Source organism: Myxocyprinus asiaticus, chromosome 6 (genome assembly GCF_019703515.2).
Source record: "Myxocyprinus asiaticus isolate MX2 ecotype Aquarium Trade chromosome 6, UBuf_Myxa_2, whole genome shotgun sequence".
Classification (NCBI taxonomy): Eukaryota; Metazoa; Chordata; class Actinopteri; order Cypriniformes; family Catostomidae; genus Myxocyprinus; species Myxocyprinus asiaticus.
This window is the reverse complement of record NC_059349.1, coordinates 34,536,155-34,562,928: the sequence shown is the minus strand read 5'-3', so window position 1 is coordinate 34,562,928 and position 26,774 is coordinate 34,536,155. Positions and strand designations below refer to the sequence as shown.

At 41.6% G+C, this 26,774-nt stretch overlaps 1 protein-coding gene across 7 annotated transcripts in view; it reads right to left on the bottom strand.

Annotated features, from left to right (window-relative positions):
* The window catches only part of LOC127442125 (E3 ubiquitin-protein ligase RNF220-like), a 159,257-nt gene that overhangs the window by 39,373 nt on the left and 93,110 nt on the right, over window positions 1-26,774 (bottom strand). For all 7 annotated transcript variants that reach the window (XM_051699938.1, XM_051699941.1, XM_051699939.1 and 4 more), the window contains exons 3-4: window positions 13,115-13,244; window positions 1,761-1,809 (exon numbers count right to left, since the gene is read on the bottom strand). In XM_051699938.1, coding sequence (XP_051555898.1) covers window positions 1,761-1,809; window positions 13,115-13,244 — 179 coding nt within the window. The remainder of the gene's footprint in view (window positions 1-1,760; window positions 1,810-13,114; window positions 13,245-26,774) is intronic.

The following is a 26,774-nucleotide window of genomic DNA, read 5'->3' as shown; positions in this document are numbered from 1 at the left end:
TTAATATCATCAAGCCACTCTGGGGAGATCTCAAACGTGCGGTTCATGCAAGACGACCAAAGACTTTGCATGACCTGGAGGCATTTTGCCAAGACGAATGGGCAGCTATACCACCTGCAAGAATTTGGGGCCTCATAGACAGCTATTACAAAAGACTGCTCGCTGTCATTGATGCTAAAGGGGGCAATACACAGTATTAACAACTAAGAGTATGCAGACTTTTGAACAGGGGTCATTTCCTTTTTTTCTTTGTTGCCATGTTTTGTTTTATGATTGTGCCATTCTGTTATAACCTACAGTTGAATAATGATCCCATAAGAAATAAAAGAAATGTGTTTTTCCTGCTCACTCATGTTTTCTTTAAAAATGGTACATACAGTATATTACCAATTCTCCAAGGGAATGCAAACTTTTGAGCACAAATTTATATGACTTTTATATGTTTATTATGTAGAAACCATTAAATAAAAATAAGGCACTCTTATATTGAGAAATATAGAATATATCTAACTTGTAAAATGTTAATTTTCAGAATATTTAAAACAAGTTGTTGAGTGATGGTATGCGTAACACGCTGTTGCGGTGCTGCAGATGCTAGCGTGGTAATTGTGGTGTCTACTGCCGTTGGCCTTCGCCCCAATGGATTATTAGCCGCACAGACTGGCATGGAGTCACTATGGCAATGGTGGCTTGAGAGAAGGGTGGAGACAGGCCAACTCGGCCCAGGGTTAATCCCCTCTAGAACTAGTGAGCTGGGCCTGATCTGCCTGCTCGCCATCTTCTAAGGGAGAAGCATGGACCCCCTCCACCATCCCAGCTAGCCTCTTAATTTTCCACACACTCCTACGGAATACTAAGTGTGGGCTATATAATGCTCAGTCACGCCTCACATGGCCTGTTCTCTCCTGTGTCTTCTGGCTCCCATGCTCTCTCTATATTCTCAGTTTCTCACCAACTGCCAGTCAGAACCAAAGGTTTACCATCGGGCCGAGGCACAATATTTTGTATACGGAATGACTATGATCACAATTATGTCTTATTGAACGGTTTCTACACCAAGACATGCCATTTGGGATTGCATTTAAACTGAGATGAAATAAAAATATTACTCATATAGTGTTCAGAATATCTTCAGTAAATGTGAGGTTGATGGCAGTTTGTCATGCGTTCTGATCACTGGGAGCTAGAAATATTTCCAGCGTTTAGAAAAGTTCATGGTATCATCACCTCTGTAAAATTGAATAATAAATTCCTGATGTCCCTCAGTACATACTCTCCACTCATAATGTCATACATCCTTACTTGAAATAAAATGAGACATTTGTTCTTATAGCACAACAACAACAAAAAAATATCTCTGGTAAACCTTGTAGTGAATGTAAAAGACGTTACCATAAATGACAATATTTCACATAATATACATAATTCAATTGAGATGGATATGAATTTAATTGGGGAAATATGCTTTGACTCTTCCTCCTTTAAAGGAAGTGAAACAACAAAACATTGGTATCATTTTCCATGTCTAGATCTGTTGAATAGCCCAGACAGAAAGCATTTAATGTTCTCAATTTTCCATGTAAGTAAATTACAGCAGGAAATAAAGCCTGAAGTTGGCATCTTCTCTTGTTTAGTTAAGTGAGACTCTTTTTACCTCTTTGTGGAATGAAATAGAGCTCTACAGTAATTGCCATTAATTGTGTGAGAGCCTATCAGTGAACATAATGATTTAAATGGCTCCACAGTGGTGGTCATCTTACCTTTGGTGTGCCTGGAGCTGCATTGATGTCCTTGTGTGATGGGTTTTTGCTGTGAGGGAAAAGAAAATTCAGAGTGAGTCACAAAAAACAAGTTTCAGATCGATGATACTGTGTAATCAATGAGACTTGTGCTGACTCAAAAAGGCTATTCACAAATGACATAAGTGCACAGTTGACATGCTCTGATGTTAATTTAGAGGGAATTTGACATAGTTGAGAGGGACTTGTTGCTGTTATGGCTGATCAGGTTTGATCTTGTGTCATACTGTAGCATTGGCTATAAATCCATCACCTTTCGAATAAACAGATACTACAGTCTGTCAGTTTGGATCATGTGTGTGTGTCTTTGTATGTGTAAGACGTCATTTCTGTCCCCTAAGGTGCTGGACATGTGTCTCCGCCATCAACACTCACTTTAGCTCAGTCACACTGAGCGCTCCCTTGTTGGCCTCACTTAGAACCTGAACAGGCCTTAGAGAGGACAGCTGAGACAAAAGAGAACAAAGCCACACAAATCACACTTTTAATCATCTGGAGATGGAGAAGAAAGATAAAAAAATAAAAAAATTGTGAACTGTTTCAAACCCAACCTCTATGCCACTCAATCCAGGCAGCAATGGGTCATGGTGCATTTGAAACAATTACTGTCCAAAAGTACGACTGCTAAGCAGATTTGGGTTATAATTTTTTTATTGAAGTAATCATTCTCATGGATGCTACCATCAAGACTTGATCCCCCCCACCACTACTGCAGTTAGACCATGGCAGAAGGAAATAAATGATTTTGCGGTTATTTGATTTGTCAGTGAAACGCCTTGGGCACTTAGGACTTTGAAATATGTTGAGGACAATGCACCGGCTTGTAAACATTGTATTAAAGAGGCGGAGAATGGTGGAGAGAGAGAAAAAAGGATTGGGGGGTTATACTCTCTCGAGTCGGCCTGGTGGATTGTTCATTGAATCTTTGCCTCATGGACATTGTGGATTGAGGATGACTGATTGGAAGGCAGAAATTATTAAACGGGGCGGTTAAAGCATCTGCCGACAATAGGGAAAGACATATCAAATCAGATCCCTCTCTGTAACATTAATATCCCTCCTGCTATCTCTCTCACTGTCTTCTACTGTCTTTTTTCCCTTTTCTCTTTCATACACCAACACACACACATATCACTTCTCTCTCTGCATGTTTCCTTGCCTGTCATTCTGGCTGAATCTCTTTTTAAGAAATCCCTCTCTCTGTGCCCCATAGTTGGGTCATTGCTTGGTGTTTATGAAGCAGCATGATGACGACCCGGGGAACAATGACAGGGGTAACGTCACCCTTGTCATGTTCACTTTGAGTCATGCTTTCACACCCGGAGAAATGCTTGCTCTAGCCTGGCAGTGAAACTGAATTAGCCTGCACCCTAATCTAAAGTCTGGCACACTTGTCTCTCGAGTGGACGAATGAAATGGAGAATGAAATGGAGCGAAGAGCAAAAGAGCAGGTGAGAAAGGACAAAAGAGAACATGGGCCCTATTTTTGCTCATTTAGTTTTGAAAGAGAGAAATGAAACAGAGAAAAGCAAAAGCAATCTGTGTGAAAAAAAAGATGATTTAAAAATGTAAAATAATGAATAAAATGATAACAGTAATTTTTCCTTGAAAAAATAAGTTGTTTTTAAAAAATAATAAGCATCTAGAGGTTTAAGGCAAGTACAGCGCCTGTGTTCTTAAATGGGGAAAATCTAAAATCTCCAAAACTGTCAAGATTACATTTCAATATATAAAATCTCTAATAAAATCAGAATTATTTTTTTAGCTCAAATGACACAAAAAAATGCAATTACATGATGAAGAATGGGGGGTGGTTTGCTATTTTTACTGAATAATGGGCCTTCCCTTACTACAGCCGCCATATTGAGTAAAGCAATTTCTCCCATTAAGTTTTCTACAAATGGTCCATCACCACTTCCTTAAACTATCTTTGGTGGACTGAGTGACTGACTAAATCTAACAGGCCTAAAGAGGCTCAACTGTAAAGACTGACAAGTGGAGGCGGGGCACTGTGTTTTGTCCCACCCCTCTACTCAGGTAATAAGACTCATGCCTGCCTTTTCCACAGTCAGTATGATTGATCTGACACCCGGAAGAAGAAAGAAAGAGAAGTGGACAGAGAGAAAAGATGAAAGGAGAAGAAAGAGACAACACAAATCAGGGCCAGGCCTTGAGAGGGAATAAATTGCCCCATTGGTGACAGTGCACTCTTTGCAAGATAATAAACGGACTCTTCAGGATCATAAATCCACCGGCATGGCATGGGGAATCTCAGTGACCTCACACATCTCCTCTTGTCAAAAAACTAAACAACACTTCGATACACTCCATACATTGCAGCGCTCGTATTGTCTCCTATACACTCATTGGACACCAAACTACCCCAAAACCATCTTTTCTGCTCTATTCGGGCCTTTGGGACAGGCAGGCAGGGCTAATGACAGCACCTGAGATATTGGGGCAGTGGGATATTATGTAATGATAGGTGTATGGAGCATGAATAAATATAACACTACTGTGTTGACATCAACGTTTAAATCATGTTGGCCTTTGGAGTGAAATTACTGTAATTTTAAATGGAGGCTGAATTTGTTTGTTAAAGCTTTTTGTAAGTAATCTTCAGACGAGATATACTGAAAAAAACCTAAAAAAACAAAAAAACAAACTCACAAATGGGGAGAGATGTGCTGCTTTGAGTGTCAAAAACTTGCTAGGATGAAGGATCTAAATACAGGGATGCAACAAAAAATAAGTCTTTATTTAACAAACAAACAGAATACAACCAAAATTCTCTCAAGGGAGAAAAACAGTTTAAAAGAACTAGTAAGACTAGTGGCAGGATATCAGGAACCATCCAAAGGCTAAATACCAGCCAGGTCAACTGACAGACAAACAAAATAATTCAGCAACGACAAGAAACATGAGGAGGGTTAAAATAAGGAAGTAAAAACGAGGGACAGGTGCCGTCAGTAATCGCCGTTCCCATGGAAACGCAGATCATCGATGAGCTGAGCCATCAGTGTTCCCACGGAAACGCCAATCACCCACCGGCGGCACCTGAAACACATGAAGGAAAACATGACACATACAGACATGGCACACACAGACATGACACTCAGATGATACAGACAGACAGTCAAGAGAGGCACAGTCAGGCCTGACTGTGACAGTACCCTGCCCTGACAGAAGCCTCCTGGCATCCACAACAGATACACCAACTGACCAGGGAAGGAGGGTGGGAAGAAAGACAAGACATGGAGCATTAGTGTCCGGATCCCGACACCAGAACCGAAACCGAACTAGACAAGAGAGTCAGGATCCAGACACCATGCTCCGAACATGAAACACAAAACAGACCAATGAGCGCACGGTAAGGAAACTGAAACCGTGCACCCACATAGAGACAAAACAAAGACAGATAGAGCACATGGCTAGGCGAATAACACTGAGCCATGCACTCAACACAGACCCAGACTAGACAAGACACAAAAAAAGGGTGTCAGGGTTCAGCCACAAAGACAATAAAAACACAACCAACAGAAGTGGCTGAACCCTGCCACTACACCCTGGTGTTTAATTGTTCCCTTGTGGGATGCCAAAGCAGGGGGGGGACAATAGAAGAAGCGAGGATTGTACTAGCAGGAAGGGCATGGATGGCCGTGGAGGACAGGGCTGACTGGGAAGCGATCGCTGAGGGCTGGAGATAGAGTGGGTAGAGCACAGGGAACTGGACAGAGCGCTGGATGCTGGGGGCTGGGCAGACTGAGCACTGGATGCTGGGGGCTGGGCAGACTGGGGAGCTGCCTCCGAGGGCTGGAAAGACTGGGGAGTGGCTGCCGAGGGCTGGACAGACTGGAGAGTGACTGCGGGTACTTGGACAGAAGGATAGTGGGTGAGGTCTGTGGCAGCCTCTGGACACTGAACAGATTGGTAGCTGGTGTCTGGCAGGTGTTATTTACTGGGATGAGCAACAGACTGGTAGTTTGTGTCTGACAGGTGCTGGTTACTGGGCTGAGCAACAGACTGGTGGTTTGTGTCTGACAGGTGCTGGCCACTGGACTGAGCAAAAGACTGGTAGCTGGTGTCAGACAGGTGCTGGTTACTGGGCTGAGCAACAGACTGGTCGACGGCTGCTGGGGACTGGACAGGATCGTCGACGGTCACAGGAGACTGGACAGACTTGTCAACAGCCACGGGGAACTGGCCAGGCTCATCGAAAGCTTCAGGGAACTGAACAGACTCGATGACCACAGAGAATTGGACAGGCTTGTCGATGGCCACAGGGAACAGGACAGGCTCATCAATGGCTTTAGGGAACTGAACAGACTTGATGATAACAGGGAACCGGACAGGCTTGGCAACGGCTGCCGTGGTCAGGAGCGCTGGCAGTGAATGGGGAACTGCCTCCATGGCCGGGAACGCTGGCAGCCAATGGGGAGCGGCCTCCGTGGCTGGGAGAATCGGGAAAAGCTGGACCGCGGCCACCATGTTCGAGAGCGCTGCAGCGGGAATGGCCACCACCTCCTGGCGGTCGAAAAAGGGCTCCTCCACCTCCTGGCAGCCACCAGCGAGCTCTTCTGCCTCCTGGCTGTCACCAGCGAGCTCCTCTGCCTCCTGGCTGTCTCCAGTGAGCTCCTCAGCCTCTTGGCTGTCACCAGCGAGCTCTTCCACCTCCTGGCAGTCATCAGTGAGCTCCTCCACCTCCTGCAGGTCACCAGTGAGCTCCTCCTGGCAGTCGGAAGAGGGAACAGCTGCCGCCTCCTGGTGGTTAGCCGCATTGGGAACAGCTGCCACCTCCTGGCGGTCAGCCACAGTGGGCTCGGCCGATGGGCTGGGCTTCTTCCTTCTCCTCCTCCTCTTCTGATGTGCAGAGGCAGTGGCCAAGGCGTCAACTTCCGTGTGGGGAATGTCCCTGTTCTCGGGTTGGGATGAAGATTGGAAGTCTTCCGAGGCGCAGGCTGTGATCAACTCATCCCATTTCATGGCCAGCCTGATCGTCTCGAGAAGACTCCCACCCTCACCCTGCTCTGGAACACAAGATTTAATGGGCTCAGTCAGACCTGCCCTAAAAATCTCAATAAGGCAGGCCTGATGGTATCCCAGACCTGAGGATAGCGCCAAAAATCTCTAAGGCATATCCCCACACGGACTTGGCTCAAAGATCCTCTTAACCTAAGCAGCTCTTTGGTGAGCAGAAGAACATGGGTTGAAAAGAAAATTCTTCCCTGCTGGGTCCATAGCTTGCTGAATTTTTCTGTCACGAACTTGCTAGGATGAAGGACCCAAATACAGGGATGCGAGAAAAAATAAGTCTTTATTTAACAAACAATGGAATACAACCAAAACTCTCGCAAGAGAGAAAAACAGTACAAAAGAAAATAACTAGTAAGACTAATAGCAGGATATCAGAAACCGACCGAAGGTTAAATACCAGCCAGACCAACTGACAGATAAACTAAAGAATTCAGCAATGACAAGAAACACGAGGGGGGTTAAAATAAGGAGGTAAATAACGAGAAGTAACGTTCTCATGGAAACGCAGATCATCGATGAGCTGAGCGATCAGTGTTCCCATGGAAATGCAATCACCCACCGGCGGCACCTGAAACACATGAGGGAAAACACCAACACACACAGACATGGGAGGCACAGTCAGGCCCGACTGTGACACTGAGATGTTAAGTTTACCTCTGTATTAACATATATGTTTGTAACTATATTAATGTACTGTATATGTTTGTATATGTTTGCTCTATACTAACGTATATGTTTGCATCTGTCCTAACGTACATGTTTGTATATGTTTGGCTCTATAACCAAAATATGCATTAGCATATACTTGTATCTATACTAAAGTATGTAGCATGTTAGCATCTATACTAATGAGATGGATTCATATGAACATTTAACTTTCACTAACTCACCAGTTAAACAGTTTTCATTGTTTAGCCTGCTGTGCTCAGTTTAAAAACATCCATTATGTGATGCTGACTTTCAAAATTTCACACAAACTCTACACTCTGGACAAACTGAGCTTTCCCTTTCCCTATCTTGCAGCCAAATTCAGCTACAATGAGACCAGAAAGGAAAAGCGAGAGAAAGAGAGAGAGAGAGAGAGAGAGAGAGAGAGAGAGAGAGGGGGGGAGCTGGTGAAAATTGAATAAATGCCAGTCGACAGTTGGGGGGTTGTAAGCTGGAGATAAAGATTGCTTTTCGTGTCGTTTGCCACCCGGATCTCCCTCGCTCCGCTGGAGGCAAATTGATTACGTGGAGAGGCTGGGAAAGGGTGGGGGAATATGTAGATTGCTGTGGCCCTCAGAGCAGGCAGACGGGTAAAGGGCATGATGGATTTCCATTTCCATACATGAAGTGCGGAGGACGAGTCAGGGGAGGGGGCATGGCAATGCGGCCACAAGGGAGAGTGAGACAGAGGGAGTGCGGCAGTGGATCCCAATCTCACACACACTCACCCGCATCCACTCAGACAACTGCCTAATGCTACATCTTAAATAGCTTTCCCCATTTTACATGCAAAGTCTCATTTGGTGCAGAATGAAACGCTATCATTAAAGGGAGATTTACTACAAATTGCCACAAATTCGCCATGTCACTTCCAATGATCTGTGTGTGCTAGTGTGCACTGAGCGCAGCCCTTCCTGAGAGGAAGTGTGTAGGGAGGGAAGTAACCTAGAGATTCAGAGTGATACCTGGTGGATTGGTGTAGCTATATGGGGACTTCTCTATGTCATGCCTAAATCTTGTGCAATCCGTAAATGCAAATATTGTAAATTATATAAAATGGGATAATTTCATGATCTCAGTGTACTGTAGCTCTTATATATGTATTTCACTATGAGCCGATTTTATATTTATAGAAAACATCAATAACTTTTGCAACACTATTAAACCATGACACAATTTCCATATTGACTAACACCCTGTCCAAAGCAGGTATGACACGAAATGGTGACAAGCAATAAATCCTATTTCTTCCATAAGCCTTTGTCCCATTATGCAGCATTTTTGCTTTAAGTTTGGTCAAAATAATTACCTGTTATAGCACGGGTCTGTTGAATGCTTGATTCTGATTGGTTCATGGACATTCTAAGGTGTGCAATTATTTTTCAAGGAAACGCATTGCTATAAAGTAGTTCCAGGTCTTGACCGCGTAATGGTTCCATATCACTTCGCCAAATTATTTCAGTTATTTCAAAGAGCCCTACAGGCTACCACAACAAAATAACCAGTTAAAACAAAGACATTGGTTAAAGTAAATCAGTTAAGAACTTCAAACATTGTCTAAAATATCCTACATTTATTTCAATTTTGGTTAAAAAGAGCTCTCGTGCTCCCTCGTCTCCCCCGCACTTACACACACTCACACACACACACATACACACACACACATATGCACACACAAACACACATATGCACACACACATGCTCACACACACACACACGAACACATACACACACTAACACATGCTCACACACACACACACACACACACACACGCTCACATACACACACACACACATGCTCACATACGCACACGCATGCTCACATAAGCACACACTCACTTACATGCGCACACACACACACATACACACTTTGTGAGACTAGAGACGTGACCAACCAATAGAGCCGCACCCCCGCGACTTGATCAATACAACAATTTCAATTATCCTAAATAACTTTCAATGTTTCAATGTATTTTACCCTAATCAGTCTCACATAGCTATAGTGCAAAGCACCACGCTATCACCCCCCTCCCCCCATTTTGCTTTCACACACACACACACACACACACACACAGAAAAGCAGCACATCCTTCGTTGCTAGTTCTAAATTTACGTTTTTGAATTAGCAACGAAGGCTTGAGCTGTATCAAAGCAAGATATACTTGGTCAATACAACAGTTTCTATATTATCTGAGATATTTGTGGGAAAAACCCTCATGATCCCCCTCTCTCTCACACACACTCCCACACTCGTGGACACACATTATATGCGTAACGCACACACTTAAGGCCCAAACATAAAGAGAATAACAGAATCGTCATGTCAGTGCACTATTGCATCTCAGTGGGGATGAAAAAAGTTATTAAGGTTTATAACAGGAATATGGTGACACGCATCTTGCTGATTTTGAAGTGATTTTACTTCTGATGAGAGCTGCAACAAAAAAAGGTAATCCCAGAAGCATTTTCTGAGTTTCTCTCTTTCGATCTCTCAAAAACAAACTCACACACATATGCACAAACGCACTACCTTATTACTCCAGTAAGTCCTTGTGTTAAGCAGTGCAAGCCTCCGTTGCTAGTTCTAACGTGACGTTTTCGAATTAGCAATGAAGGCTTGGACTGTATTAAAGCAAGATGCTGAATCCATGGTGGAAGAAAGTAGTTCCATTCATAAGAGCATTTTAGGGATGAAAACCAGAAAATGCCTTGAGATAAAACCCTGAACGATGTCTTAAGATCTGGTAACCGTGGTATAAGTGGAATAATTGAATAATGCACACCGCTGCGCGGTCATAACCGCATTACCACCTCGGGTGTGCATTATTTTTCAACAATTCAACTATCCTTTGTCAATTATTCCTTACGTAACTCGTTACTTTGTGCCTAGTTTGGACAAGGTGTAACAGAGCATTATCACATATTCTTGTATTCTTATGTTTTTTTCTCTTATTGTTTCTATTACGATACAATTTGTACAAATGCACAGTTTAAACTGGAGCTGACTTGCGTGTATGTGTATATGACAAATAAATGGACTTTGACTTTAAAATATGGATTATGTTGCTGTAACATAGGAATAATTTACAGGATTTCAGTCAATTTACACAAAATCAGTAAACATTCTAAGTGAAAACTATATTCTCTCTATATTTCCTTAACTAAACTCTCCTTCCTTCTTCAGTCCCTATATAATTTCACAATTGCTCTATTTCTCTTTCTCTCCTTTCACAGTATCCTAAATCAATATTAAGCGACTGGGCTGCCTATGGCTTGTAGTGGGAATATAACTCTCCTGGCTATAAGCAGGGGTTAAAAGGAGCCGAGCAGAGGCTAAATCACGGGCCCGTAATGCCGTGCAGCATCCAACCCTGACAGGCCAGGAACGATGATGCTATTTCCTTAAATAACCGCCACCATCAAACAGGCAGGAGCGGCAGAGGCCCATAGCTAAGTCAGTGTCCATAGCCACGGCCCGCAGGGGAGGGCGGCCCAGTGCCCTTTATTAATTATTAAAGTCAACTCCTCACTGCCGTGTGATGGATAACACTCGCACAGGAGAGACATCCTGCTGAGAACTAATATCTTGCTCTCTCTCGTTCTCCATTTTACCCCATCTTCTGCCCAGAGGCATAATCTATTACAGGGGTCGGCAACCTTTTTGACATATGCCATGCACAAGTGCCATTTTTTTATTTTCCTGGTCAATGCCTGTGCCAAGACCCCCCCCCCCCACACACACACACAAACTTGTGAAGTCCACTTATGAAAATCCTAAGTTTCTATTTTGCATTTTTCTAATTTAATCGTTTATTTTTTATTACAAATGATATTATCAGCACAACAGTTTGAGTGTAATTGTTTTGCAAAACCCGATGATTATGATATAATCATGATCCTGCATGTGAATTTTCACAGAGCATCTTGTGAAAGTGCTTTAATGAAAGAAAACCTGTCTTTTTGTAGAAAATGAGTTAACACTGTTAATGTCACTAATTTGCTTATTTGATTACTGATCACGAAATTGTGTGGAATCTTAAATATTTCTTATGTAATGTCATACATTTTTCAAAATCACGCAGAGGGGTAATCACTAGTACGCAAGCAACAGCGAGAGAGGAACAGTCTATTTTATTTATAAGAAGTTTTTCACACCTGCATTACAATCTTGATGTAATCCTTCCTCATGATCACGAAGCGTGTTTTCATCAGCTGAATGGGAGACAAAACACTATTACAGGTAATGTATGATGAGACTCGTGCTGTGCGTGCAAGCCAGCCATTCGAGCATCACAAGCCGATCAACTATTTAGCCCTTTCCGGTGAATCACACCTGCAAAATCCTACAACTTTATTTCCAGGTTTAATTTATATTTTGAATAGACTCCGATTTTTGAACCACACGATGTGGGTTGATATTTTCTCTTTTAATCGTTTAATGTAATTTTGAGTGTGACCATGGCTTAAGGAGGGTGTACCTGTATGCTGGGTTGGAAATCTCAAGGATTAATAGTGGTGTTTTCCTTACTACATCACGTGTTGTTCAGAAAGCAAAAATGAAACACGGAATGTAGACTGTCATCCGCGCAGACTGACTGAAGCAAAGCGGGTGCGTTTACTCGCGCGATTAACCGAAAGTGAAGTGCTGCCAGCTCATGATGCCCGAATGGCTTGCACGCGCTGCACAAGTCTGTTGGATATACTGCAGTCTCGTCACATTTTAACTTTTTGTTTAGCTTCCCATTCAGCTCATGAAACATGCTGCGTGATCATGAGGAAGGTTTACATCAAGATGTAGATAGGAATGCAGGTGCGTGAATTTATATATATATAGAAATATATATTTATAAATAAAATAGACTACTTCTCTCTTGCAGTTGCTGGCGTGCCAGTGATTACCCCTCCGCGTGCCAATACTGGCACGTGTGCCATAGGTTGCCGACCCTTGATCTATTAAATGGGAAAAGTGGACAAAGAGATGTTTGAAGGGGAATATGTCCTGGTTCCTCTCGTCACAATACACAGAGAGGGCTCAGTCTATGACACATATGTGACCAAAAGATACGCAGTTCAATGTTTCTTGTTATGGCTAATGTTCCTCAAGGCTCACAGAGTGAGATTTCCTGCCTCAAAATAGGGTTTGGGTGGGTGAAGAGTGTCTGATGCTGTATGAAAAGAACACAGTGCTTTAACCTGCTCGTTTGGGTTGATGTACCAGCAGCGGGGTCCTCTACTCTATTGCTCCAGGCTGCCTTGCCCTGCTGGAAAGCCTCAGGCAATGAATGAATGATGGGTGCTGTGCTGGATCTCTGTGATTCACTTGCCATGCTTAACCTGGCAACATGAAAGGCTATGTAGGCTGATGGATGGTAGGGAGGAAAAGCACCTGTCTCTACTCTCACTGGAGCACTAAACCTGTAGCAGGTGTCCATGCTGCTAATTTCTCAGATCCAACTTTTAAGTGAGGGACAGCAGCCAATGTGCTTCATTTGTTAAAGGGAGGATTTGGATAACCATGACAAGAACTGATGGAGCTGTCAGAGTATGGCAAGTATAGATGTGTGAGTGTTGTACCTGATGTGTATGTGGGTGAGCCTTTCCATCTCCTGCTCCATGTGCTCTTGCAGTTCTCCTGGACGCAGCAACACCTGACAGATGGGGCAGATTGGTGCCTGACTGTCATAGAGTGAAACCTTCTTCTTACCTGAAGAACAGACAGAAAGAGAGAAGTAGGGGAAAGAGAGCAAGGTTAATTTATTAAGCAACAAATTAACAAGATGTTTTTTCTGATGCCAAGAAGCACAGAAGATGGATGAATATCTGAACTTCCTTGAGACCTACTTGTTGCAAGAATTCTAGAAATTCTCCAGTGGGCATATAACAGAAACTTCCTATCTTAAATCTAAAGTTAAGATCGGACAAATTCAAGTTTCCTAACTCAAATCGCCATGGTTACTAAACAGATTAGATAGGATTCTAAAGATAGGATGGCTCCAGGAACTTGAAAACTAGGCCACCTTTTACTACTTTAAAGAGAGTTTGGGAATTTTGGGAATATTTTTCATATTTAAGATTCTATTGTTGGTTGGAGTCGTGGTGCAGTGATAAGTGCATGTGCTCCTGACACGGTGAGCTGCGATGCTCAAGGAAATGCAGGTTCAAGTTTGGCATAGATAACAATAGCCATTTTTCCACTATCAGGCCAGTGCGGGCCAGGGCTATCAGCTGGTCAGCCAGGGCCAATAGACTCAGTCCTTGAGCCGCAAGACCAAAATCAATCTGCATTCCCACCATCGGGCCAATAGCCTCACAGCATTGCCCTAAAACTTGCCCTTAATATGCCACCCTGGTACCAACGTCACACACCCCGCCCCCTCTCACAAGCAAGAGGGAAACTCATGCTGTTGTATCAGACTCTGGAAACTGGCTAGCCCATAAAACAGAACACAGATTTGTACTGTGTCCCAATTTTGTTTAACTTTTTCCCGAACCTGTACCGTTGTGTGTTGGATACACAACTTGGCAAGTTCGGCTAAAAATGTCTTAATCATGTCCTCATTTCGGCAAATGCTGCCGACCTGACATTGCACATTTTCATCAGCCCAGATATTCAGAAGAGCTCTGATTTCTTCTACTGACCAGTACTGATGATTGTCTATTCTCTGTTAATCTGTTGAGGTAAGCTTGTAGCTAGATATGAAAGATTGGGAAATGAGTATCTTAGTGCTGAAACCTATGACCTGAATCAGCTAAACTCTGTCTTTGACACTGACACCGCCTCAATCCTCAGTTGGCCTTCTTTGGCGTATTCGGTGGGCCAGGGTGCTTGGCCATTGGCCCTGAGGAAGCCCAGAGAAGGCACGATGAAGCCTCGGAAGTGACAGTGGAAACACAACTGGCCCTGGCACACACTAGCACACCCTCATTTGGCCCGGTAGTGGAAACGCGGCTATTGTGTCTCCCCACAAAATCTCTTGTGCCTTCTTCACCATCACTAATAAAAATGAGGCAAAAGTGGGACATGATGTAAGAACTCCCTGAAAGACAGGCTTTGGCACAGTTTTGATTAAGTGAAGAGATGAGCATGGGTCATATGACTGCTCAGTGCTGTCTTCTTTTCTCTCTCTGGACTTTGTGGATTAAATGGCTCAGATTTCTTCAGGAGAATCCGTCACCCTCGGCCTCCTGTCTCCTGTTCCCTCATTAAACCAGATCCACAACTCCGCACAGACAGTAACACCACTGCACTTGTGACACCTCAGCTGCATCTCAATCTCGCACATACTTCATACACTTATACACAACCCATATATACACACATTGTTTTGTATTGTAGTTGAACTGTATGGAATAATATTATATTTGCATATTGTATGTGTTCTATTCTATTCTATATACTGTACATACGGTATACACAAACCAAAATGATATTTATCATACAGTGTATTAAAAAGTACAACAGTAGACCAACACTCAAACATGTTTTTAGTGACGATATCCGCAGTTATCATGAAACACAGGAAATTTTGTGACTTCATTAGTTAAACAAACAAAACAAAACAAAAACATTGTAAACATTCAGATGCTTTGGTGTCTTTGTGCAGCTGTTTATAGTATCTCCAAATAAAAAAAAACAGGCATTTTCTCATAAACAAGTAGGCATGCGTACATGAATTCACATCTCTTTTAACATGCACAAGTGGTCGTTTATTTATGTTAAAGTCTGTCCATGTGCGAAAGAATGTTTTGGTGGGTGCATCGTGGCTGCTTGTGAGTAGACTAACACATTTTTTTTCTTCATGTGAATGATCTAAATGCTGCTGTATAAATGTATAAATGAGCAAAAACAATCAGGGACGAAACTTCCTGTTTTACTCTGCTATCTCTCGATCTCTCAGATGTGGAACTAGCCAATCACAGCAACTATTTTTAGCTCATGGGACAATAGATCCTCCCCCAAACAGGATATCCTGGATGAACTGACTGTTACCAACAAACTACAGCTGTAAGTCACATGGTGAGTCTGCTTACCCAACTCAAAGCACAAACATTTGCACATAGTGTACGCAAACAGGAAGTATGGAAATCACACATCCCTATGTGCCCTTGGAAATTCTCTGAATTGCACATACACTGTGTAATTCACTAGTTGATATGATGTATATGATATGACACACACTTTACAGATCCTTTTCCACCTGTGTACTGTTGTTTTACACTATGTCCAATTATCAAATCAAGTAAGTACATAACAACTGTCTGATCTTTTGCAGTTTGGTTCTAATGTCTGGGAGGCAGCTATTGATCTGTTGCAGCAAGGGTTAGTGAGTATCTTTTGTCGAGATGATGAGGTAACTTGGGGGCAGGTTGCACACAGAAATACAAACACACACAGCGGGCCTGTAATCCTGGTTCTTCTATGTACATAAAGCCCCAAGCTCAGTATGAGCCCGTCCTTGATTTCAGAGGGCACTGTGGTGTTTGTCTTCACACGATGTGTGTACCGTTTGAGAGGATGATGGATCAGTAACACTTCTGTCTATGCACACACAAACACACACACACACACACTCACAGACAAACATGCGACAAACACTTGTAAACACACACAAGCACACATGTGCGCATACATGCGGCAAAGTCCCTATGGAGGCACATATCCTCTGCTCACATATTGGCCTGTCAGACCCATTTCCTGCAAGAGCAAAGATACATCAGTAAAGAGCTAGCAGGGTCAGTGTTAGCATCCCAAAACTCCCCCTCCCTCCTCCATACATCTTTCCACCTGCCTACCCCATTCCCCTCCATTCCCCTACTCTCCCCTCCCTCCCTCTCCTGTCCCCAGTCAAGCGTGCCTACGCATACCCATCCCCTATATTCTCCAGCAGCACTACTTAACGGCCCCACACTCTGGACACTTTAAGTGACTTTGAAAAATAGGTAATCGATTACAATTCTGTGTGTCTCTTTCTCTCACCACCCTTTTTTTGCAACCCCCCCCCCCCCCATCTCTGTCCAGCAGCATCCTGCCCATCTATTTCTCATTTTCTGGCCATCTGCTTTATTTGTTTTCCGTTCTCACCCCTCACCTTCTTTCTTTCTTTCTTTCTTTTTTTCTTTTTTCTTTCGTAATATGTAAAGTACCATGGTAATACCATGCTTTTTGAACATGCGCAGTGGTAATGCAATAGTATTATTTAAAGTACTTTGGAGTACAATTTAAATACCATGGTATATTAATATAACAATCACTAAGTACTATGGAATACAGTATATCAAAGTACAATGATATTACCATCTGATGTTTCTTTCATTTTCTCTTCCAGAGGCAAAAATGGCACTAAAATTGACAAAAAACCCAGATATTTAAAATGTGGGGGGAATATCGATGAAGATTTTATCTGTTATCAAACTTTTGATTTATTACATATTATTCTGTCCTAGGCCAATCTAATTATTGGTTCAGCCAATGACCATTTCAATTAATTAATTTCAATTGAAATATAGGTAACACTTTAAAATAAGGTTGTATTCCTTATCATTAGTTAACATAACAATGAATAATTCTTTTAACCATATTAATGTTCATTTCAATATATTAATACATTCTTAAAATGAAAAGATGTATGTTAACTTGAATTAATGCCTTTTGAACTAACATGAACTTACAATGAACAACTGTGTTTTCATAAATTAACATTAACCAAGATTAATAAATGCTTTAAAAATATTTTATTGTTTGTTCATGATACCTAATGCATTTACTAAAGTTAACTTACACAACCTTATTTTAAAGTGTTACCAAAATATAAGACAAATCATCACGCTGTGTGTTATATGTTAAATCTGCCCTTTTAAATGTAAAAATGTCTCTACAAATCAATTAAAGGGGACAAATAAATAAAAAAGAATGAAGTAAATGTCTGACACGGTTTTCTACTATATCATTTTTTATAATTCCTTTTCATTTGTATGCCCATCTTTACCACATCTCCCTTTCTCTCTCACTCCGTTACTCTCTCACTCTCTTTCTCCTCCTCTCCTCTCCTCTCCTCAGCAACGGTCAGCTTTATTGCCCTGACAAGATAATTTGAGTCGTGCCAAAGCAATCACCGTCTGCAAGAGTAAACAAAGAGAGGTCCAGACCCATTCTACAGCAGATAAATCTCTCCAATCCAATGCTTTTTCACAATGTTTCTCTCATGTGGCCATTTGCAACATGAAATCAGACAGCCTGGCGTTTGGATTTGTGTAGGAATGACATATGTTGCTATATTGCCCACACAGTCATTATCCAAAACACTACACAACTTAATTCAAAAAGGTTTTTTTTTACTCATATGTTAATATGATATATTAACATATGTTACAGTTTTTCAGAATTGTTAAAACACATTTCTTGAAAACTTCACCCATTTTCTCCCAACTTTAAACACAAAACCAAATCTTCAAACTACATTTACAAAACCCCTGATTCTTCTGGCAAAATCAAACAATCGCTCAAAACCATTTCATCTGTGCTCAAAATCAAACAATGCTTTCGGATCATACACAGCAAGTCAATATATAAACACTACAGACCATTCATTAAACACTACATCAGAAAATGGAGAACACAGCATCTAGGGTATGTAGTTACAAAAAAAAAAAAAAAGAAAAAAATCTATCTATCTATCTATCTATCTATATATATATATATATATATATATATATATATATATATATATATATACACACACACACACTGTATATAGTTAGCACATTTTGCAGTTACTGTCAAAAAAGTATAGTAATCACAACTTACAATAGTACAGTGAATATATTGTATACTGTAAGTACTACAAGTAATACAGAATGTCTGTAAATTCAGCACTTGCATACTGCAGAAATACAATAGTCCACTGCAAAACCCCAAAGAACAAAGAACACTCTAAATCTAAAACATATTACAGTAACTCAACTACAGTAAAACACATTACAGTCACTCAAAAATGTTATGCAACTGCATTCATTCTGCCTCAGCATCACGTTTTCACATCATTAGAAACAAGTGTGAACAATTTTGAGTCGTTGTGTAAACAGTGACAACTGTGTTGTAGTTGTGTTTAACTTTTGCTGCCTGTATTTACCGTTTTGCAACACAAGTGCATCATAGTGCGAAATGTGTTTTAGTGAGAGAGAATGTGTTTAGAGTTTTGCAAAAAGAGTGATTGTTTCGACAAATGGGTTTAGGCCACTGAGCATTTGGATCAGAGAATGGGGTTTAGTGTTTTAGCAATTCAGAAAAACTGTAATATGTTATTCATTAGTACTACTGTGTAATTAATGTATAATTACAATGTAACAAGAACACTAATGCAAATTCTGGCCGGCCATGTATTTTCATGTGTATTTATATATTTTTAGTTTCCCTTTTTTGTTTATTGACATGTCAGACAGTTTTTTTGACAGAGTGTAACTCTGACTCTGTTATGTGTGCATGATGGGATCTGTTAACAGAGCATGTGATTGTGTGTGTGTGTGTCCCTATTTCTGTGTGTGAGGAGAAAATGAGTGTGTGCCTCTTGAAACTGGCTCTTTAATTCATCCGTACACAATCAATGGGCTCAGTAATGAAGTCATGATGGTTTGGTCAAGCGCTTGTCGGGACCTAAACCACCTTCCTGTCACTTGTCTCCCAGAAAACAGACACACACACTCGCACATATAGAGAGCTGGTCATTTGGCAGCTTTGATGTTAACATAAGACGGAGAGCATTCACACAATAGAAGACACACTAAATCATCTGTCTGTCATCGCAAAGACTGATGAAGGCCCATGGAGCAAAGGGGTGTGTATTTGTGTGTGTGTCAAAATGGCCGTGGGTTTGCAAGCACCTGAGTGTGTCAAAGCTTCACATATATCCATGTGTGTGTGATTGTGTGTGTGTTAGAGTGGTGGTCTAATGTTTTTCCTATAGACCGCCCCATTTTGTGTGCATGCAGTGTGGTGTTGGTGTCTACATCCTCCCCAGAGAGAATTGACTAATAGAGACAGCTAGTGATTAATCATTTCTCCCTAGTGAGGGCTGCAGGGACTCAGACCAACACACACACTCACGCACACAAACATACAGACCTTCAACCTTAGACACACACAAATGTCACAAAAGTGCCGGGTTATTATAGTTTTTAATTTTTAATTTAGCTTTTGTTTCTATTTTATTTTCAATTTGTCCTTTCAAATTTGTTTCATTTTCGTTAGTTTTCACTATATTGTTCAATGTTTTTTGTTTCAGTTTATTTAATCAAAAAAAAAAAAAAATGTTTTCAGTAGCTGTATAGTTAACTGATATAATGTAAATATATTCATCACTGTTAAATTTCTCAGGACTATATAGTGCTATTGCTACAGTATCTAGTGGTATTTTCATGTTTAATGCAGAAAGTTTGCAAACATTTAGCATTTTTAAAGAATTTTTTTAGTTATGGAGTCACACAAATTATGGATTATGGAGTCATACAAATCTTTATTTATTTATTTATTTGCTTTGTTTTAGTTAACAAAATGTTCTCATAGCTTTGGTTCAGTTTTCATTAACCATATCGAATAACACTGCCACTTACCCCCATCTACACCACATGTGGTCCCTAAAGTGTCCCTTTCCTCTTTCTTATTCCCTCCATCTCTCTCTTTCTCTCTATCTAAGGGAGGTGAGTGATAGCTACCAGAAAACAGAGAGATAAATCCTGAGGTATGGAGGGGGTTTGGCGCATGCTGCTTGTCAGCACGTTAAAGATGATTAATGTGGGATGCCCCTCTACGCCGGACCCCTACACGGAAAAAGGTGGGGACTCCATTTAATCTGAAGGGCCAGTGAGACCAGCGCGCAGAGAGGGGCAATAACAAGGAAATAGGACTGACAGAACTTTTTAGTGTGGAGATTTCTCACCTAAATGCCATGCTGTGAGAGTGAGACACACACACAGAGAGAGACAGAGAGCTAGAGAGAGAGGGGTGTCTTTGACAGCTCTGACTGAGTGCTGGCCTGATCTTCTCTAATTTGCTGTGATGGAACATCTCATCTCTTTCTCTCCCTTTCTCGTTCTCTCTCTTTCTCTCTTCTTTTTCTCTCTCTCTCTTAACCATACAGAGCACATCTTTATCATAGTACATCCCTTCACCCAGACCTTCAGTGTGATAGCACAGCTAATGAGGGCCAGAGCTAGCGGCCTCTCTCTGCGTTAGATGCTCCCTAATTATTAAAAGCACTTTCATCACACATAACCCCTTCCTAACCTCACTGATAGCACAATTACACACTGGATGGCTGAGTTAACACATGTTAATTTCCCTGGTTGGTCTTCAGCAGACGAAAAGCATCAGAATTGTTCCCTCCCTGCTCAGAATGATATCCATCTGGTCCAGGCTGGTTTATGCTGGTGTTTTATCCAAAACACAACATATAGTCTTTTGAACAGGGATGTTTCTCTTGCTGCCTCCGAGAAGGCAGAATTGAGCTAGCTTGGCCGCTAACTGTGTGGTGATGTAGCATTTGTGTCTAGCTGCCTCTGACACTCCTTGCATGTTGTTTTACAAGCTGCTGTGTAAAAAAAAAAGAGACAGAATAAGAGCTCCACAGAAGCCGCCTCAAACGCGCTCTTCCCTGGTAGCTGGCAGACCGCCACCGGCAACTCCGGCTGGGGCTGTAAGCTGTCTGTCTCTCCTCTCATTTAGCCTCATGCAGCATAATTCAAACAGCATGTGCCTATTTATTTAACTGCTTCCAAATGCAAGACAAAACCTCCATGATTACATATCTGTGTCTATAAAACCCAGCACAGCAGATACTGTGAAATGTTTAAATAGAAAATTGATGTTTAATGTATCATACAAGGCATCAGTTAAAGATTTTATAGCAACACCACGCATCCCTGTTTAGGCAAGTCCTACTGAACATGACTCTCATAATTGCAGCAAATTCACTAGTTCAATGGCTTTAATGGTCTTCGTCTGGTTTGCTTGGAGTAAGAAATAAGTTCTGAGCGTAGTGTGCATGTGTGTTTGTGTTTGGTGAACAGAACAGAGAACTCTTAACATACTGGCGAGAGAACAAAGCTGCCACTAATGGGCACAGGGAGAGAGCATGTGCTTTTGGAAATCTCTCTTTGCTTACAGTGTGCCCATGTTGAGCTGAGCTCAAGAGGGAGGCTGTTCAGAAGGGCTGCCCCACATATACAATATTGTATATACACATCCTGCCAGGCTCACCTGGGAATGGGTAAATTCACAAGCCCCAGCTGCCTCCTGTAAAGTTGATCACTGCACCCACAGGTACCTAACTGTACCAAACAGATCCCATCTTACAAAAACACACTGTTCACACTGCATGGAGATGAAAGTAAACAGATTAAAATAAAAATGTTCTGCTCATCTTTGTGTATAATTTTCAAGTTTGGTGGAACCAAATGTAAAAGTTGAAGAATATATCTTTGAAAATTCCATATATTGATTGACTACTACTGTATATAATGTATATAAATTGAAATATGAACAGACCAATGAAATTAAAGGAATATTCTGAGTTCAATAAAAGTTAAGCTCAATCAACAGTATTTGTGGCATAATTTTGATGAAACAGTATAAGGACAGGCAAGGAGGAGGTGGGAACAGGCTGAACAGTCAACATAAATTTTTAATGCAAAACTCAACATAAAACAAACATAAAGCATAAGACAAACAGACACACACAATGCGGCCGCATCTCGCTCATCTCGCTCTCCCTCTGATCAGCTGATTCATTGCCGGCCATGCACCATCATGGCCCGGCAATGCCCTCCTCCTCATCACAATTGATTACCACAAAAAATAATTCTGACTTGCCCCTCCTTTTCTTTAAAAAAAGCACAAATCTGGGTTCTTGTGAGGAACTTACAATGGAAGTGAATGGGGGCCAATTTGTAGATGTTAAAATACTCACTGTTTTAAATGTATAACCACAAGACATATTATATGTTAACATGATTCTAGTGTGATAAAATCGCTTACTAACCTTTACTGTGTACATTTATAGCTAATTTAAAAACTTTGTTGCCATGACGATGTAATGTCAACAAATCCTAACATTACTGTAAAAATGAAGATATAAACAGCTTTACAGCTCAAATAATACATCAGTTTTGACAGAATAATTAATGTAAGTGCTTTCATAAAATTATAGGCTTCACATTCCTGCTTTTAAATCCTCCAAAAATTGGCCCCATTGTAAATGCCTCACTGTAACCTTAATTTTTGCTTTTTTAAAGAAAAGGCCCTCCTCAAAATTTTTGTTTGTGGTTATAAACATTATGCCACAAATACTGTCGATTGAGCTTCACTTGCATTGAATCCGGAATATTCCTTTAATGTATCACCACAAAGGGGTAGACGGAAGTTTTGATTTGTAATACTGATACCACATTTAGTGCTGTCACAAAAATTATTGGATGCTCATGTTGACCAAAATTTAAATTATTAAGGTCTAAAGGTGTTAATTTACACCATAATATTTTAAAATACAAAGTGATACCACCAGTCCTCCCCACCAAAAAATCTTTGCTCTCCTTGTCCACCCTAATGAATTCCCATTTCTTCTTTTAATACCAGATCACAGAGTTAAATGGGTTTCCTTGCATGCATCAAGTGTTTACGCCTGCCTCATTGCATCCACCCTCCCTTTCTCCACCTGCCCTTAAACACGCCAACATTAGTAAACAGTGAAATCACTCAGCCTCTTGCCAAATGTAACCACATTATGTTGTCTGATAACGTCATCAAATAATGCCCGATAAGAGGAATTTGATTTGATTCAGAGATGGCTTTTTTTCCTTTCCCTTTCAGAGGCTTCTTTTTTTCTCTCCTTGCCTTAAGGCCACACACACACACACACACACACACACACACACACACACACACACACACACACACACACAATTTGTTTTATATTATCGTGGGTACTTTCCATAGACTTCTATGGATTTTATGTGGATCTAACGATAATTTCTATCCCCTAATCCTAAACCTATCTCTAAGAAAACATGCACAGAAAACTTCTTGCATTTTTTCATTTTGAAAAAAACATCGTTTAGTATGTTTACTAAGCCATTTCACTCATGGGGACCACTGGCTGGTCCCCACAATGTAGGTGATCTCAGGATTTACTATCATTGTGGGGACAACAATGGAGGTTAAACCTGTACACACACACACACACACACACAAACAAACACACACACCTCTTTATACTATGCATCTTCTAAAATGACACATCCTTGTATGTGCAATCAAATAAATCAAGCGAGCCATTTTTTGCCTCCCCTCTTCCCTAAATCAGAGCAAGGTGAGCCGCTAGAAGTCATCTCCATAATGGGAAATATGTGCTTTATAGGCAAAAGGAGGGGAATTAGACTGATAATGGGAACGGCCCAGGCTCTGTGTGTGTGTATGCATGAGCTTTTCCACTTTATTGTAAGTGAGCATAGGAAAGCTTAAGCAGGCTGGACAGTTGCTGGGGTGATTACTCAGGGTTAGGTGAAAAAGTGGGGAGGGGAATAAGGCATCGCGCCTCAATCGAGAGGACGTCTGATGAAATGGAACGAGGTCATCCTCAGTTTGGGACCTGACGAGCACCAGCATTGGCGTCGGTGCTAACCGCATGCACGGAGGCCGATCACCACTGACAGTGATGCATTGTGCTGTTAAACAGCGGCTACACACACCCCTGATCACGCGGCTCGCACATCACACATACGCAGGGTGTCATATTTAAAAAGGCAAATGCAATCAGCACTTGAGAGGGGAGTGGTTCTCTGTCTGTATCGCTCTGTCATTCAATCTTAGTGGCTGGATCAGCAGGGAGGAGTGTTTGGCTGAAGATGATATAGGTTTGATGTGTATAATCAGCATATGTGCAGGGCGTACGGATGATGCGCTGGCAGTCATGTGGAAATGGGAGCCAGTTATAAGGCCAAATTCATAACTATGTTCATCAGAGGGGAGGAAACATCATTATCTAAATGCACAAACAACTTTAAGGACTTTTTAAAGGGCATAACGGAAAATGACAAGTTTAGATACATAGAGGGGCAGAGAATATTGTTGAAAATAGTGAGATTATTGGTTTGCTTGGCTGATTAACAGAAGTGTTACCTCCCCCTTGTATTGATTACAAAATTCTACCTTGTTAATTACAGTCTTGTCAATAGAGTGCAAAAGCACCCGCCCACTTCTTCAGGCATCCCACTTTATCAATTTAGAGGTCAATTTAGTTTTTCAATAAATAATTATTAAAATAAGTGTTCATTTTATTTCAGCAATCATCAAATTGTATTAGTACATACGGTATATATTCTTTATTATATCAGCCGCTGAAAAACTCATAGTGGTCGACCAGTAGTTGAGAAAGATGAGTGTGGCTTGCTTTAGTGTGTGTGGGTTTACTTCGAGGGCAGAATGGTGTTGAGAAGAGGGCTTGTTGTGGTGTGTGTGTTTGATTTGAGTGCATGGTGTTCAGGATAAGACTTGTGTTGGTGGGTGTGAGCGCTCACAGTAGTGACAGCTGTTTATTCAATCAATCACCTTGTGGATGGCACAGCAGAGTGAAACGGCTAGAGATTGAGTTTTGCCTCACAGGGGAAAATGGAGCAAATTAATAGACCATTACCCAGGCGCTGACCCAGGAAATGAGGGTGACACTGCAGGGTTAGATCTGCCAGCTTGCCTGCCTGCCTGTCTCTTTCTTTCTCCCACTCTCTCTTTCTCTATCTCTCTCTTTCTCTCCCCAGTCCTTATACAAACCTCAGTCCCAGCACCCCCTGCTCCTCCCTAGGGGTAAGAGCCATTACGACTCTAGCTTTGTGACTGAAAGGAGGCAAGGAAGGGCACATCTCTACTTAAATATGGATGGATTTGCGCAGCTCTAAGAAATTATGTGTTTGTCTGAACAGGTGGGCCATGTTTGCTGAGTGGGCAGTTGGAGCAGGTTTGCGTCCCTGAGGAAGTCAGCCCTGCTGGGCTTTGGACATGTGGGCGAAAGCCTTTCACTCAGGGCCATTCATCAACGGCCAAAATGCCTAGCGTCCAATAATACACACAGTGACAGAGCTGACACACATTCTGTGCTGCTTCTCACATGTAGCTGAATAGGAGAGATCCAGGAAGCTGTGCAAAATGGCCAGGCCAAGGGGTCAGAGATCATATCAGTCCCTTAAGTGTAGTATAGGCTTTTTGTGCTAAAAAATACAGTCCTGAGTAAGCAGGAATGCTAATGTTTACATTGAGCTGACATTGTGCTATAAAACCCACACAAACGTCTGTAATGTCAAGCCATGCCATTAGTGTGCCCTTGACAAATGTTCCAAGAATGAAATCACACAAAAATGCTTAAATATGGATTTGGCTTTGTTTTAGTCAAGTGTAAAAACATAAAGAACAAAGTTAGCCAACTGTATTTAAAAGAAAGAAAAAAAAAAAAGAGACAAAAAAAGACCTGGCCAGATGGCAAATATTGTGTGCAGAGTGGTTGGGCTTCGTAACTGATGCCATGTGCTGCCTACTTTATGTCTGTCCATTAGTGGGCATGCACACACACACACACACACACACACACACACACACACAAAAGCACCGTTTCCTTAATAATGCATAACCATAATTGATAGCACAAGCCTCCAATAACCTCTACAGGTTTCTTTTTATCAGCACACTGCTTTTGGTCTGCCCCTCTCACATTCTCTCTCTCATTTCCTCCTTGCTCTCATATGTTAGTGAGGGGGAATTAATTACTAGAGCCAATTTACTGTTTATACTCTGATGTTTTAACTAATTACCACTAATGGTGACAGAACAGCAGCCAGTGGAGTTAATTGAATTTAGACGGCTGGGCTGCAGGTCCATCTGAATAGAGCCTCTCAGGAACTGTCATAACCGACCGCCCCCCACTTCTGCCTGTGTTAACACCCCTGTCTGTCACAACGTACACCTACACACCTACACACACATACACAATCAGTCTGTCTCAAAAACTTGCGTAAAAACAGACAAATGACATTCACACAAAGCGTCTGCCCATTCCACATCAATTCTTTCATTTTTGCACACTATAACCTCTAATTATGGATGATAATAGATAATATCTCATTAGCATCTCTGGATGACACGTGCCCTAACCAGGCATGACGCAACCAGTGTCAAGTAAATGTTCTGTCCACAATGAAA